This window comes from Podarcis pityusensis, assembly GCF_964106645.2.
Source record: "Podarcis pityusensis genome assembly, chromosome: 10".
In the NCBI taxonomy this organism is placed as follows: domain Eukaryota; kingdom Metazoa; phylum Chordata; class Lepidosauria; order Squamata; family Lacertidae; genus Podarcis; species Podarcis pityusensis.
Genome location: NC_138035.1, coordinates 34,338,085 through 34,352,241, shown reverse-complemented (window position 1 = coordinate 34,352,241; position 14,157 = coordinate 34,338,085). Strand labels below are relative to the sequence as shown.

Here is a 14,157-nt window from a genome sequence, read left to right as displayed (position 1 = left end):
GCTTGATGTTCTCTTGAGATGTTTATGTGTATTATTTCACTTACATCAATATATGAGAAGACAGACCTGCTGTGTTTGTGTGTGTCCCTGCTCATTTTTGCTGAGTTGGGGCCCCAGACTCTTACCCCAAAGTCCTCCTCTGATGGCACCACTGCTGAGTGATAAGGACATAACTAAGGAAACTCTTGGTTGCCACCCCAATCTCTAGAATCACAAAGAGGACAGAATCTTCAAAGGAATCTGAAGTCAGAAGATCACAGTCATCTGACCCAAAAAAGAAAAGTTATGATGAGGGACAGTGGATTATGTTTGGAAGACTGTTTTAATTTAGAAGCTGAGCTTAAAGTGGAGCAGGCTGGAGAAGCAGGAGCTGAAGGAGAAAGGGAACAGCCATAATCCAGCAAGCCATTAGACATCTCTTTCTGGATTCCACTCAATGGATGTCTGCTCTCGGTTCCTTGGCTTCAGCACACGCCGCCACACTTGGCCTGTATGCTGGCTGCAGGGTTGCCCGAGGGATCTGGAAACATAGTTTGGATCCAAAGATCTGGAAAGGAAGGAGGATTTCCTGTCAGTTGTCCTGGAGAAAGTGGAAAGCCAACAAACTAAAGACTAAACCATTTATAAAACAGATAGTTGCCAAGCTTCAGAGGATCCAACCCCCCATGGAAGGTTGCCAGGAACAGATAAGACGAGGAAATTCTTACCAATGCTTTTTATTCCATATTCAGAGAAAGAGGCTTAGAAATGCAGCCTCTTGGAGTAATGGTGTTGTTCCAAGTGAAACCCCACTCCCTCCATCTCTCCCATTACACGTCATCCCTATGGTGGCTAATCTGTGCCTTCTGCCTCTGAGCTCTCTGCTCTCCTTCTTTTAATGCCCACCGGGTTCTGGTGGGTCTGGAATGCTTTCTAAAGACACTGAGTGTCAGCTGTCTCTCCCCTCGTGCTTCTTCTTCCTCCTCCTCTCCCATTATTTCCCAGCTTTCCCCCTCATCTGCCTCTGACCCATGGCCTCCCTCAAACTCCTGTTGTAATTCTGAACCGTCTCCTTCTTCTTTGGAAGGGTCAGGCTGGGGAGGCAGTCTCCACCATTCCTCTTCTGCCCAGTCTCTGACAATAGCCATGCCAGGAAGCTAGAATCAAAAGTATACAAAACAAGAAAACAAAAACAAAGCAAAAAGCTCACCCAAAAGGCAGGGGTGGGGGTGGGGAGCAGGTGAGAGGACCCAACACAGGAACCTGCTTTACACCGAATTAGACCATTGAACATCTAGATCTGCATTGTCTACACTCTGGCAGGTAGCTGCTCTCAAGAGTTTCCAACTGGGGATTCTCAGCCCTACCTAGAGATGCAGGGGAATGAACCTGCAACCTTTTGCAGAGATGCTCTTCCACTGCGACACCATGATTTGACTACACCTGCCCTATCTTTCCAGTGAAATCCAGATTTACCTTTGACTGAAAGCGGTTCTCATCTGTGAGGAGCAAAACATCTTCCTCAGCTCCTTCTTTGTCTGGGGCTGATGAATAAGGGTGAAAAAAAACAAGAAGGTTAATGACACAGAACTGACACCAGAAGTCTGGCAGGGGCTCCATTCAACTGATTGGGTAATAACTTTTGCCAGCAATTCCCAGATGGTGGCTCAGCGTGGAAGAGTGAGGCGCACATTGACCCCTCCCCCCGCAGTGTGGTTGTTGCCCCAAAGCTGCTGACTGGCATTGGTGGCGTAGCTATTCGGGTAGCCTGGGTAGCCTGAGCCTCCTATGGCAGAATCAGTCATGGATTCAGCGGAGGACTACCCACAAGGCATCACTTCCAGCTTGGCAAATGGAATCAAAGTTCAAGCCCCAAATCAATAATTTAAGTACAGTAGTTGATGAGCTCAAAGCATGCCCTTCCTGATGACCTGTTCATTGAGCCTGATTTGTTTGAGGAGAGGTTCGATTACACTGCATGAAGGAGGAATATCTCGCACTTCCAAGTGCATTTCCCCATCACTTTTCTTGGACTACTGCAATGTGCTCTATGTGGGGCTACCTTTGAAGGTGACCCGGAAACTACAACTAATCCAGAATGCGGCAGCTAGACTAGTGACTGGGGGCGGCCGCCGAGACCATATAACACCGTCTTGAAAGACCTACATTGGCTCCCAGTACGTTTCCAAGCACAATTCAAAGTGTTGGTGCTGGCCTTTAAAGCCCTAAATGGCCTTGATCCAATATACTTGAAGGAGCATCTCCACCCCCATCATTCTGCCCGGACACTGAGGTCCAGTGCTGAGGGCCTTCTGGTAGTTCCCTCGCTGTAGGAGCCAAGTTACAGGGAACCAGGCAGAGGGCTTTCTCGGTAGTGGCGCCCACCCTGTGGAATACCCTTCCATCAAATGTCAAAGAGAAAAACAACTACCAGACATTTAGAAGACATCTGAAGGCAGCCCTGTTTAGGGAAGCTTTTAATGTTTGATAGACTATTGTATTTTAAGATTTTGTTGGAAGCCACCCAGAGTGGCTGAGGAAACCCAGCCAGATGGGTGGGGTATAAATAATAGATGATGATGATGATGATGAAAAGTCTGATCTTTGGGGGAAGTGTTTCACAAGAACTTCAGATCAGTTTTAACTGTGCAGTCTGGTAAGTTGAATCCCACCCTGAAACACTGACAGTCTGGAAGTGCTGTAAGTCTTTGCTGAATAATCCTGTAACTCCTAATGCAAAAGCAATAGAACAATATTGTTTGTTGTACTGGCAGGCAGTAGCCCTGCTGTTGTCCACTCCATTTTTTTAAAAAAAGAAAACAAGTTGACTCATGTATATTTTGCTATATGAGATGGGAGTGCTCAACCTGAGAAGAGGTGACCAGCCTCATGACGAAAGCCTTTAATTATATATCATGCACTGGCTCTATTTTACCAATGGAATTTTGGTAAAATTCTAAATGTATTGTCATCACAAATGACTCTTTAAGAGAACTAAATATCCAGCTTGCATTTTATTTCATCTCTGTTTTTCTTGTATTAACAGATTTGTTTTCCTCTTACCATATTTATGTGAAGGTAATGCATCATCGAATCTAATGCGCACCTCGATTTTCAAAAACTTGAAACCAAAAAAGTACTTGCTGGCAAATGTAAATGTGCCATCAAATCTAATGCACACCCTAATTTTTGCGACGTAATTTGGCCAAAATACATTCACATAAATACAGTGCTTTCACTATTTTGATTCCGAGAGAATGCTTGTGTAAGTATATATTTTTTTAAAAAGCCAAAATATGCATACCTGGTGTTGTTATTGTTTCGAATGCACAAGTCAAAACAGTTAATGTTCTTTTTCTTTTCAAGAGTGTTGCATCCAGACTAAAAGCCTATCCACTCTTCTGTTTGCCCTTCTGCTCCTGCTCCACTTCCCATGGGAAAAGCCACTCTTTAGCAATAAATGGGAACAAACAGCTATTGGGTTTTCTGCAGATTGCTGTTGGTTCCAATTTATTGCTAAAGAGTGAGTTTTCCAGAGCAAAATCACTCAGACTGTGCCTAGAAAGAGCGAGGCAAGCGGAAAACCACTCAGACACGTGCTTTCCAGGCACAGGATAAGCGGAACTGTGCACAAGCCCTTATTTAGTGATGGCTCAGCACAACTAACTTAAATCCCATTAATTTCAATGGGATTAAGAGCTATTTTTTTCTTTTTTAAAAAGAGTTGGATTCAGACCATGTTGGTCACATTTTAGGCCCACTGAAACCAATTGTACTTAAGCTACTCTAACTTAAACCTCATTGAGTTCAATGGGATTGAGGCAGGGCTTCATCCAGATGTTGATGAACTACAACTCCCATCATCCCTCTGGGTTGTGTTGGCTGAAGCTGATGAGTGTCGCAGTCTAGCAGCATCCGGAGGACCAGAGGTTCCTCATTTACAGCACAAGCCTTGGTGAGTTAAAGTGTGACTTACTCCAAGTAAGAGGACAGTAAGCGCACAACTAGCACACATTTAACTGGTGCGCATTCAGCTTTACGTGCATGAAAACAACAAATAATTAATTAAAAAGGGGGCAGAAACTGGGGGGTGTGGGGAGAGACTTTGGCAGTCCCACCCGCCATTGAACCCAGTGGGTTTTGGCTATATGTGATTTTAGCTTTAGGTGCAATTCCCAGAATGTACTGACCTACTGGGCAGGATTTCAGCCTTTGCCAAGATTCAAACTATGGTAATTTGCTTTTGCATTTTCATATGCTAAAATTGTACTAAACTGTAATCCACTTGACTTCATCTCTGTATTTCTTAGCTTAAAATATCCCTGCCATTCTGGTTTTCTTGTTTACGCATCTACTCTTAGACATCAGAAGAGCTGCATACCTTGAGTACTTGCTGCTTCAATGCTCTGTTGCGTGGTTGTGGTCTTCCGGGGATTTTTTTCTGGAGTCTGGCATGGGGTAGCAAGAAAACAGATCTCAGGCACTGTGTACATCATCAGGAAAACCCATCCATTCAGCACCAAAGCAACACCAATGAGTGGGTCATCCCACTTGCTTTGGGTACCATCGCCAGGGAAGCCACTGATGAACAGCACTGTGATCCACGCAGCCCAGATGGCTTTAGAGAAGAGAACAGTGAGAAAGATGTGCATCCCATGCCTCTTCCAGCCCTTGCACGGTCCGCAGAAGGTGAACATGGAGACCACAAAGGTGAGGCCCATTAGGACGAGTACATAGGTCGAGAGCATGACAAAGTCCTTGTTGCGTTGTTCTCTCCCCATCTTCTCCAAATCGATGCCGTCTCTTCCGACTGTGATGAGGATGTACTTGACGGCGATGATCAACTGAACCGCAGTGAGGCCCAAAGTGTATCCCAGCATAGACCGTAGTGAAAAAGGTGTCTTTCCTCTCACCAGCCTGACGAGGTTGAAAGCATGGGTCAGAAGGCAGCAGAAGCAGAGGGCAAAGAGGACCCCGTGTAAGATGAAGCGAGCAGGGCCAGTCTGCTTATTGAGCCGGATGATGAACACAAAGGTGAGACTGAAGATTCCCAGGGTGCCCAGAAGGAAGAGGAGCTGAATGGGGACCATGCTTTGCTTGGTCTTGTCTTTGACCATGCAGCTAAGGACGAAGAATGCCAGCAGAAGCGCCAGCGAGACCAGGATGCCTGCAGCAGCCACCGTCTCCAGACCGATGCCCCAGGCTTCGCAGATGTCACAGAGGTAATAATAATCAGGGTCAATGTCACCGCAGCCTGGGGGAGGTGCCGTGGTGTTAGCAGCCATGACAAACAATGCAGCTGCCCTAAACTGAGGGGAGAAACTTGAGGGAAGAAAAATAAATAATTGTGATCAAATACCTTCATGCAGGTAGTCAGTGACCCAAAGATCTGAGTGCAATTACTGACACTGATGTGTAACGCTGTCAGCGGGCAGGTAAATGAATCTTAATTTTACTGTTGGGTAAAAATTAGCAGTGACACGAGGTGACTTTCAAAACACAAATATATTCCAGTTTTGTTTTTTCCATGGAGAGGGGGGTAGCCAACAGCCCTCCACCATCAGCCAGTCTGATTTATTTTTGCTTTGGGACAAAGGAGCCTCTCTCTCCTCCCCACCCCAGTTCTGTCACCTCTGTTTTGCTCCCCGCAGCAGCCATTTAGTGCTAGCACCCACAGCATTTTTATCAAGATTCGTGGCACCCTAACTTTTTTATATACCAAAAAGTAGTCCTGTTTAAGGGTGATCCAAGATGTGCTCAGATTCGCCCCCCGCCCCCCGGAGGGGCTTAGAGAGCAGTCAACACTCAAACATTTGGTGTTTCAACTGAGGTGGCCTCTCCCACAACTGCCACCCCGGGCTATTCAAATACCATCTTTCTCTAAGGGCAGGGGAGATCTAGTGTTGGAAAGGTCTTCTCCCTTGATGCTTATTGTATTACTATGTCTATGTAAACTGCTTCATGAGGTTCACCTGAAAGGCACTATATTCATATCTTAAATAAATATGCCAGCAGTATAAATGAATAGCTTTATTACCCTTATTGTTGTTATTATTATTTAATACTTGGTGAGGGTCGTGTAGTTGCACAACTCTTCCTACAGAAAAGAGCTCTTAAAATATGCCTTGAAGACTTAATTGTTCCACTCTGCATTATTTTTTTTTACAATGCTTTTTAGGCCATTTATTTCTAAACCTCGGTACTTCCTTATGATTCTGGTTTTGTATATTTTCCACAATTCAGGTATCCATCCGTTGGATTTCCTTTGGTTGTTTTCCACTATGTGAGATCTATGCCATAAAGCGCAACATATACATATTTTAACTAAGCAAATTTGCCACCCTGTAATTGCAATCAGAATCTGTTACCTGAATCAACCATCTCACTCTGCCCAGTGATAGGTCAGATCCTGGTTTTCATCCTGCTGCTGCAAATTATTTTGTTGGGTGTGTATATCTTGTTCTTACCTTGTGGTGTATTCTTTTCTCTAGCCATTCATAGTTTGGTATCATTTTGGCAAAGCCAAACATCCTGGTTGGATCTAGACGCTGTTAATCGAACTTAAGTCACATTGAAATCAGTGCGTCAAGCTAGTCTTGACTTAAGTCTAATTAATTTTAACTGAATGTGACTAACTTAGTCTGGATCCAGCCTTTCTCTTTGGGATAAATGTGCCCACCAGGAGAGCTTTTCTAACCTGAGTGTTGCCACTATTTAACCTGGCAAATGATGAGTGGTCTCTCTCTATGCATTGATTCAATAGAGCAAAGTATGATAAATAAATCAATGACCTTTATTGCACTAGCCACTCGTTATGACAATTGTATATTTGTGGACATCTGATAAGACATTTATTGCCTATGAGGCTTGAAATCATATCTGGTATATAGTATTGGGTTTGGACTAGGAAGACCTGGGTTCCAAATCTTGCTTCTCTTCGAATCTCAATGCGTCGTAAACAACAGCCTGAGTTTTCAGAGTGGCACAAGAAAAAAAATTACGCTATACATAACCCATAGTTTCTATATCTTCCCTTTAGCTGTAGAAGCTCTCTTCCTCCACCTAGATATTTTTTGAAATAGAAGGCAGTGCTGAGAAAGCAAATTTGTACATATATGCATAATTCTGTATATTCAAAGAAAGGATGGGCAAACTCCTTCAGTGATACTTCATCTAGTTATTATGGAGAAGACTCCTAAAATGTGAATAGCCCCCAAACACAATGAGTGGAAGCAAGCAAGCCTATCTACCCACCCCCAGCACTGCTTTAGGCAGAAAGCCCCTCAATTGCCAACTGAACTTTTATGACTTACCTTTGCTGTGTTCTAGCTGGGAAAATAAGACCTTGGTGACTGGAGAGTGAGAGACAGGGAGCCCTTGATCCTGTCTGTCCTGGCAAATATACTGAGCCTGCCTGAGCTACACGTTGCGGGGAAAACAACATATCTATGACATTATTATTACTATTATCTTTGCTTTCTTTGGGGATCAAGAACACACTCCCAAGGCAGCTAAAAATCACAGGGAGACACACCTATTCAGGTTGATCCACCACCAGCTTGGTCATTGTCAGAAATAGACTCCTGGACCAGATATTCACTTAATGTCATTTTTTCCTCATGCATCATCCAATCTTTTCATTTTTGTGGTTTTTATTTCCCCCTCTCCCCCGCCCCCCTGCAATGCAGACACAGATTTCCGGCATGAAAAATGGTTTGAATCATTTGTGGCATGTGGACAAGTATACATTTTAATGCACTGGGAACTTCAGTGCACTGATTTGCAGGGCTATTACTTTTGTGTTCTGATTGGATCATTTTCGCAGTTGTGAAACTAAAAGGAGGGAGAAGCAAAATAAAGAAGAATGAAATTCAATTTTTAAAAATTTACAATCAAATTTCTAGGCTAGTCATCTGCCAAGAAGGCCCTCAAAGTGGCTTACAGCACACCATGAAAAATACACTGGGCATAATCTTAACCACCATGGATGCAGTGCTTGTGCACAGAGACTACCAGAGCTCTTCTGATAAAAACTGCCAATTAGGGGGAGGGTGACCAACGCAATTTGTGCCCTAGCTGCAAGCCTGATTGAAAAGGATTTAGATAATCTGTGTCATCCAAAAGTACCTGAGGATGATACAGCATCACTTGCTCAAACGTTTTGGCCAGAAACCACCCATTTTATATCTTTATTTCCCAGAAGGCGTCAGAGGAAGACTACTTTATCATACAATTACTTCCTAGAAAGTAGACGGCATTGCTTTTCCCTGTAAAGATGTGTGAATGACAATCAAAGCTGAACAGCTTCCCTCAACAGACCTTCACCCGCTGAGATGAGCAGTGGTCAAGTGGACACATGTATGATGAAGGAGCAACAAGTACTCAGCCTGCATCCTCAGATGTTAATGACTGAAACTCATCCGAAACAAACTAGACAAGAAGAGGCTCTGGATATGCCTCATAGATTCTGTTCCTAAAGTGGATTCCAGGTCAGAACAGCTCTGAGCCGTTTTATCAACAAAGTATTCCAGAAAATTGTCACAGCATGCTACAGAGTATTCTAATGGCCCCATGACTTGATTGAAGTATTCATGTTTTCACTTAGAAAAGCTCTGCTGGATGTGATTGTGCAAACACACTTGTGGCAAGAGGAGGGGAAGGTTCAGAAGAGGGCAAGTTAAATGATGATGGGTATGGAACTACTCTCCTGTGAGGAAAGGTTGCAAGATTTGGGGCTTTTTACATAAGGGAAAAGGTGAGAAAGGGGGACATAGTCAAGGCATGGGACGCGGGTGGCGCTGTGGGTTAAACCACAGAGCCTAGGACTTGCCGATCAGAAGGCCGGCGGTTCGAATCCCTGCGATGGGGTGAGCTCCCATTGCTCGGCCCCTGCTCCTGCCAACCTAGCAGTTCAAAAGCACATCAAAGTGCGAGTAGATAAATAGGTATCACTCCAGCAGGAAGGTAAACGGCGATTCCGTGCGCTGCTCTGGTTCGCCAGAAGCGGCTTAGTCATGCTGGCCAAATGATCCGGAAGCTGTATGCCGGCTCCCTCGGCCAATAAAGCAAGATGAGCGCCGCAACCCCAGAGTCGGTCACAACTGGACCTAATGGTCAGGGGTCCCTTTACCTTTACCTTAGTCAAGGCATAAAACATTATGCATTATGTGGAGAATGTGGATATAAATTCTTTTGTCCCACAGGAGTGGCAAGGATCCTAATTGCTAAGAACTGGAAAAAAGAAACTGTGCCAACAAAAAAGGAATGGCAAGACAAACTGTTAGAGTATATTGAACTGGCTAGATTGACAGAGGCAATTAGAGATCACACTAGACAAGAGTTTCAAAAAGCATGGGGGAAATGCAGAGAATACTTCACAAAACAGTGCCCTAAAATACATACCTGGACTTGTTTCAATTAATGCCCGCAGGAGACTTCGTGGATATTTAAGTTATAATTAGAAAAATCTTAATAATTATTCATAAAGGAAACAGTTTATAAGAAGTAAATAAGGAGGCCAGATACAGGATAAAGGTTTTATTTGGTTATTTGGTTATTTGTATTGTTGTATGTTAAGCTCATTGTATGTTATGTTCACGTTTAATGAGGGTGGATTTGTGTATTGGGGGTGGGGTGGGGGTTTATGTTATGTTGTAAATAAAATTCCAATATTTATTTATTTTTTTAAAAGAAATTCTTTTGTCCCTCCCTCATATGACCAGAACTCAGGGACATCAAATGAAGCTGAATGCTAGAAGGTTCTAGACAGATGAAAGAACAGCTATGGAACTCATTCCCACAAGAGGTAGTCGTGATGGCTTTAAAAGAGGTTCAGACACATTCATGGAGAAGGCTGTCAATGGCTGCTAGCCATGATGACGATGTTCTGCCATGAAGCAGTACACCTCTGCAAACCAGTGGCTGGGAATCACAAATGGGAAGAGTGCTGTTGCTCTTGGATCTTGATTGCAGGCTTTCCATAGGTTATCTGTGTTAGGTTTCTGTTTGTGCCACTGGTGCAGTGCTTAGAGTCACAGGACTCTGTTTACATTCCAGGGATTAAGCCACTATGAGAACAGACTGGCATTAGATGGGCGTTTGGTTGGCTCCATCAGGCTCTTTTTATGTTGACTTTTTGGCACCAGGTAAGTCTGGTCAGGGAGATAAAATCCTGGTGGACTTCAGAAGCGCCACCTCCCTCTCTTTTGCTCTTGTACAAAGTGACCATTGGACACAACTGGGTCCTCCTTGCCTCACTGAACCAAAGCTTCCTAACTGACAGCCTGTGTGGTGCAGTGGTTAGAGTGTTGGGACTCAGCTACATTAGTCAAGAAACGGCGTTTTGAATGCGTTATAAACATGGGACACCAGATGACACCAGAGAGCAAAAAAAATGTTTAGGCGCTTGTCCATAGCATTTTTCCTTTTGCTATAACGATTTAATTTCTGACACATTTATTGTGGGGTTTAAATCCCCTCTCAGCCACAAAGCTCACTGGGTGATCTTGGGTCAGTCACTGCCTCTCAGTTTTTTATTATTATTATTATTATTATTATTATTATTATTATTATTATTATTATTCTCCTTCTCCTCATTTAATCCCGCACAACAACCCTGTGAGGTAGGTTAGGCTGAGAGGCAGCGACTGGCATCCAAGGTCACTGAGTGAGCTTCATGGCTGAGGATTCGAACCCTGATCTCTGCCTCTCAGCATAATTTACCTCACAGGGTTGTAGAGGGGATTAAATGATACCAGGGAGAACTATGTACACCACCTTGAACTCCTTGGAGAAAAAGGTGGGATATAAATGCAAAATTCGGTTAATGATAATGTGTATGGTTATTTCATAGAATCATAATCATAGAATCATAGAGTTGGAAGAGACCACAAGGGCCATCGAGTCCAACCCCCTGCCAAGCAGGAAACACCATCAGAGCACTCCTGACATATGGTTGTCAAGCCTCTGCTTAAAGACCTCCAAAGAAGGAGACTCCACCACACTCCTTGGCAGCAAATTCCACTGTCGAACAGCTCTTACTGTCAGGAAGTTCTTCCTAATGTTTAGGTGGAATCTTCTTTCTTGTAGTTTGGATCCATTGCTCCGTGTCCGCTTCTCTGGAGCAGCAGAAAACAACCTTTCTCCCTCCTCTATGTGACATCCTTTGCTATATTTGAACATGGCTATCATATCACCCCTTAACCTCCTCTTCTCCAGGCTAAACATGCCCAGCTCCCTTAGCCGTTCCTCATAAGGCATCGTTTCCAGGCCTTTGACCATTTTGGTTGCCCTCCTCTGGACACGTTCCAGTTTGTCAGTGTCCTTCTTGAACTGTGGTGCCCAGAACTGGACACAGTACTCCAGGTGAGGTCTGACCAGAGCAGAATACAGTGGCACTATTACTTCCCTTGATCTAGATGCTATACTCCTATTGATGCAGCCCAGAATTGCATTGGCTTTTTTAGCTGCCGCGTCACACTGTTGGCTCATGTCAAGTTTGTGGTCAACCAAGACTCCTAGATCCTTTTCACATGTACTGCTCTCAAGCCAGGTGTCACCCATCTTGTATTTGTGCCTCTCATTTTTTTTGCCCAAGTGCAATACTTTACATTTCTCCCTGTTAAAATTCATCTTGTTTGTTTTGGCCCAGTTCTCTAATCTGTCAAGGTCGTTTTGAAGTGTGATCCTGTCCTCTGGGGTGTTAGCCACCCCTCCCAATTTGGTGTCATCTGCAAATTTGATCAGGATGCCCTTGAGTCCATCATCCAAGTCGTTGATAAAGATGTTGAATAAGACCGGGCCCAAGACAGAACCCTGTGGCACCCCACTAATCACTCTTCTCCAGGATGAAGAGGAACCATTGATGAGCACCCTTTGGGTTCGGTCAGTCAGCCAGTTACAAATCCACTGAGTGGTAGCATAGTCAAGACCACATTTTACCAGCTTCTTTACAATAATATCATGGGGCACCTTGTCAAATGCCTTGCTGAAATCAAGGTAGGCTACATCCACTGCGTTCCCTTCATCTACCAGGCTTGTAATTCTGTCAAAAACCGAGATCAGGTTAGTCTGACATGACTTATTTTTCAGAAATCCATGCTGACTATTGGTGATCACAGCATTCCTTTCTAGGTGCTCACAGACTGTTTGCTTAATGATCTGCTCCAGAATCTTCCCTGGTATTGATGTCAGACTGACTGGGCGGTAATTATTTGGGTCCTCTCTTTTCCCTTTTTTGAAAATAGGGACAACATTTGCCCTCCTCCAGTCTGCTGGGACTTCGCCTGTTCTCCAGGAATTCTCAAAGATGACTGCCAGTGGTTCTGAGATCACATCTGCCAGTTCTTTTAATACTCTTGGATGCAGTTCATCTGGCCCTGGAGACTTGAATACATCTAAACTAGCCAAGTATTCTTGTACTATCTCCTTAGTTATTCTGGGCTGTGTTTCCTCTGCTGAATCATTTGCTCCAAATTCTTCAGGTCGGGCATTGTTTTCTTTATCGGAGAAGACTGAGGCAAAGAAGGCATTGAGGAGTTCAGCCCTTTCTGTGTCCCCTGTTTGCATTTCACCATCTTCTCCTCTGAGTGACCCCACTGTTTCTTTGTTCTTCCTTTTGCTACGAACATACCCATAAAAGCCTTTTTTGTTGCTTTTAACCTCTCTAGCAAGCCTGAGTTCATTCTGTGCTTTAGCTTTTCTGACTTTGTGTCTACACGTGCTGGCTATTTGTTTGAATTCCTCTTTAGTGGTTTCCCCCCTTTCCCATTTTTTTGTACACATCCTTTTTTAATCTTAACTCAGTTAAAAGTTCTTTAGATAGCCACCCTGGCTTCTTTAGGCACCTTCCATGTTTCCGTCTCATTGGTATTGCCTGACATTGTGCTTTTACTATCTCCCTCTTAACAAACTCCCAGCCATCATGAACTCCCTTTCCTTTTAGTATTACTGTCCATGGGATCTCACCCAGCACATCCCTAAGTTTTATGAAGTCGGCTTTCTTAAAGTCAAGAAATTGTCGCTATAAAAGGTAATATATTATATAAATAAATCACTGCCCCGAGCACAGCTCTTGCTGCTTTTTGAAACTGAAAAGTTGAACTGTAATGTCGCATTAACCTACTTGTGTGAGCTTTATGGAACATTTAATTATACCACGGTTAAATGATGTTACATTTTTGGAGAAGGGATTTCAACTGTCCATTAGAGGTTGATTTAGAAAGAGCTTCCCTTACCATGCTTGCCAGAAAGAGGATTTAAGAAATTTTCAAACTTTGATTAAAGCAGTAGAGTCTGTAGGGCCCAAGCTGCAGCAAAACAACAACCCCAAACCTGACACACATCACATTTCTTCCCCATTTGCATAGGATTTCTTGTTCAGCTTCCTAGAACCTGACCCATCCCAGGGCCTCTTTCATCATCGACAGTATTAGTCTTGCCAACCTTGCATTTCATCAAAAAGGTGATTTAGCTCTATTTAAATAAGAGGATGTTTCAGTGACTTACTCATACAGAAAATATGGAACAGCTGCAGATGGGTAGTAGGGAGAGAACTGTTTCCAAGCTTTATAGGATTATTTCTGTAAGTAATGGGATAGAATAATAAACTATAGCATATACACACAAAAGTAAAGGTGCTCAGCTGATTTTTGTACCCCCAGAAATGAGGGAATCAACCACAGTTTATGCTTACTGTTCCCAGAAGTCCTTAGTGCAGGAGTAGCCAACATGGTGCCCTCCCGATAGCCATTGGGATGATGGGAGGTGAAGTCCAACATCATCTGGGGGACATCCCGTTTGACTACCTCAGCCTTAGTGCAACCTGATACCTGCACAACACCTAAAAGGCCTCCTTTGAATGTATTCTCCCTCCCTCCATCTTAAGACTCCTATAAGATGCAGCCAAAGGAGACTTTATAATCAGCCTGATATTTTTTCTCTCCTTTTTGCTTGGTTTACCATCTTGTGTGAGGGAAGAGTTCTGGAGAACACAAAGTTTGCACCCTGTTTCACAATAAAGGCATTGCCTGAATACGGTCTGTATTTTATGCAGACAGAAGGCGTAGAATTAATTCTTCTATACCCTGCTAAAAATCAAATAAGAGTTTACACAGGCTGATGTCTTCAAGCAGAAGGATTAGAGAACAAAAATTCAGTATACCACGACCCGTTCAACAC

At 43.6% G+C, this 14,157-nt stretch overlaps 1 protein-coding gene across 1 annotated transcript; it reads right to left on the bottom strand.

Annotated features, from left to right (window-relative positions):
* Positions 1-316: 316 nt before the first annotated feature.
* Positions 317-5,298, bottom strand: LOC308457582 (G-protein coupled receptor family C group 5 member D-like). The gene is made up of 3 exons (XM_080971535.1): positions 4,361-5,298; positions 1,456-1,523; positions 317-547 (listed from the first exon to the last, which is right to left on the bottom strand). The coding sequence occupies exons 1-3, from the start codon at positions 5,262-5,264 to the stop codon at positions 434-436; spliced, it is 1,086 nt and encodes a 361-aa protein (XP_080827661.1). The 5' UTR covers positions 5,265-5,298; the 3' UTR covers positions 317-433.
* Positions 5,299-14,157: the final 8,859 nt, after the last annotated feature.

Bases quoted from the DNA above. Each gene is read 5' to 3' on its own strand.
- LOC308457582 (XM_080971535.1), bottom strand. From the start codon at position 5,264: ATGGCTGCTAACACCACGGCACCTCCCCCAGGCTGCGGTGACATTGAC. The intron at 1,524-4,360 runs GTATGCAGCTCT...CTTATTCATCAG, and splicing joins TGAAGCAGCAAGTACTCAAG to CCCCAGACAAAGAAGGAGCT. The intron at 548-1,455 runs GTAAATCTGGAT...CTTCCTTTCCAG, and splicing joins AGAACCGCTTTCAGTCAAAG to ATCTTTGGATCCAAACTATG.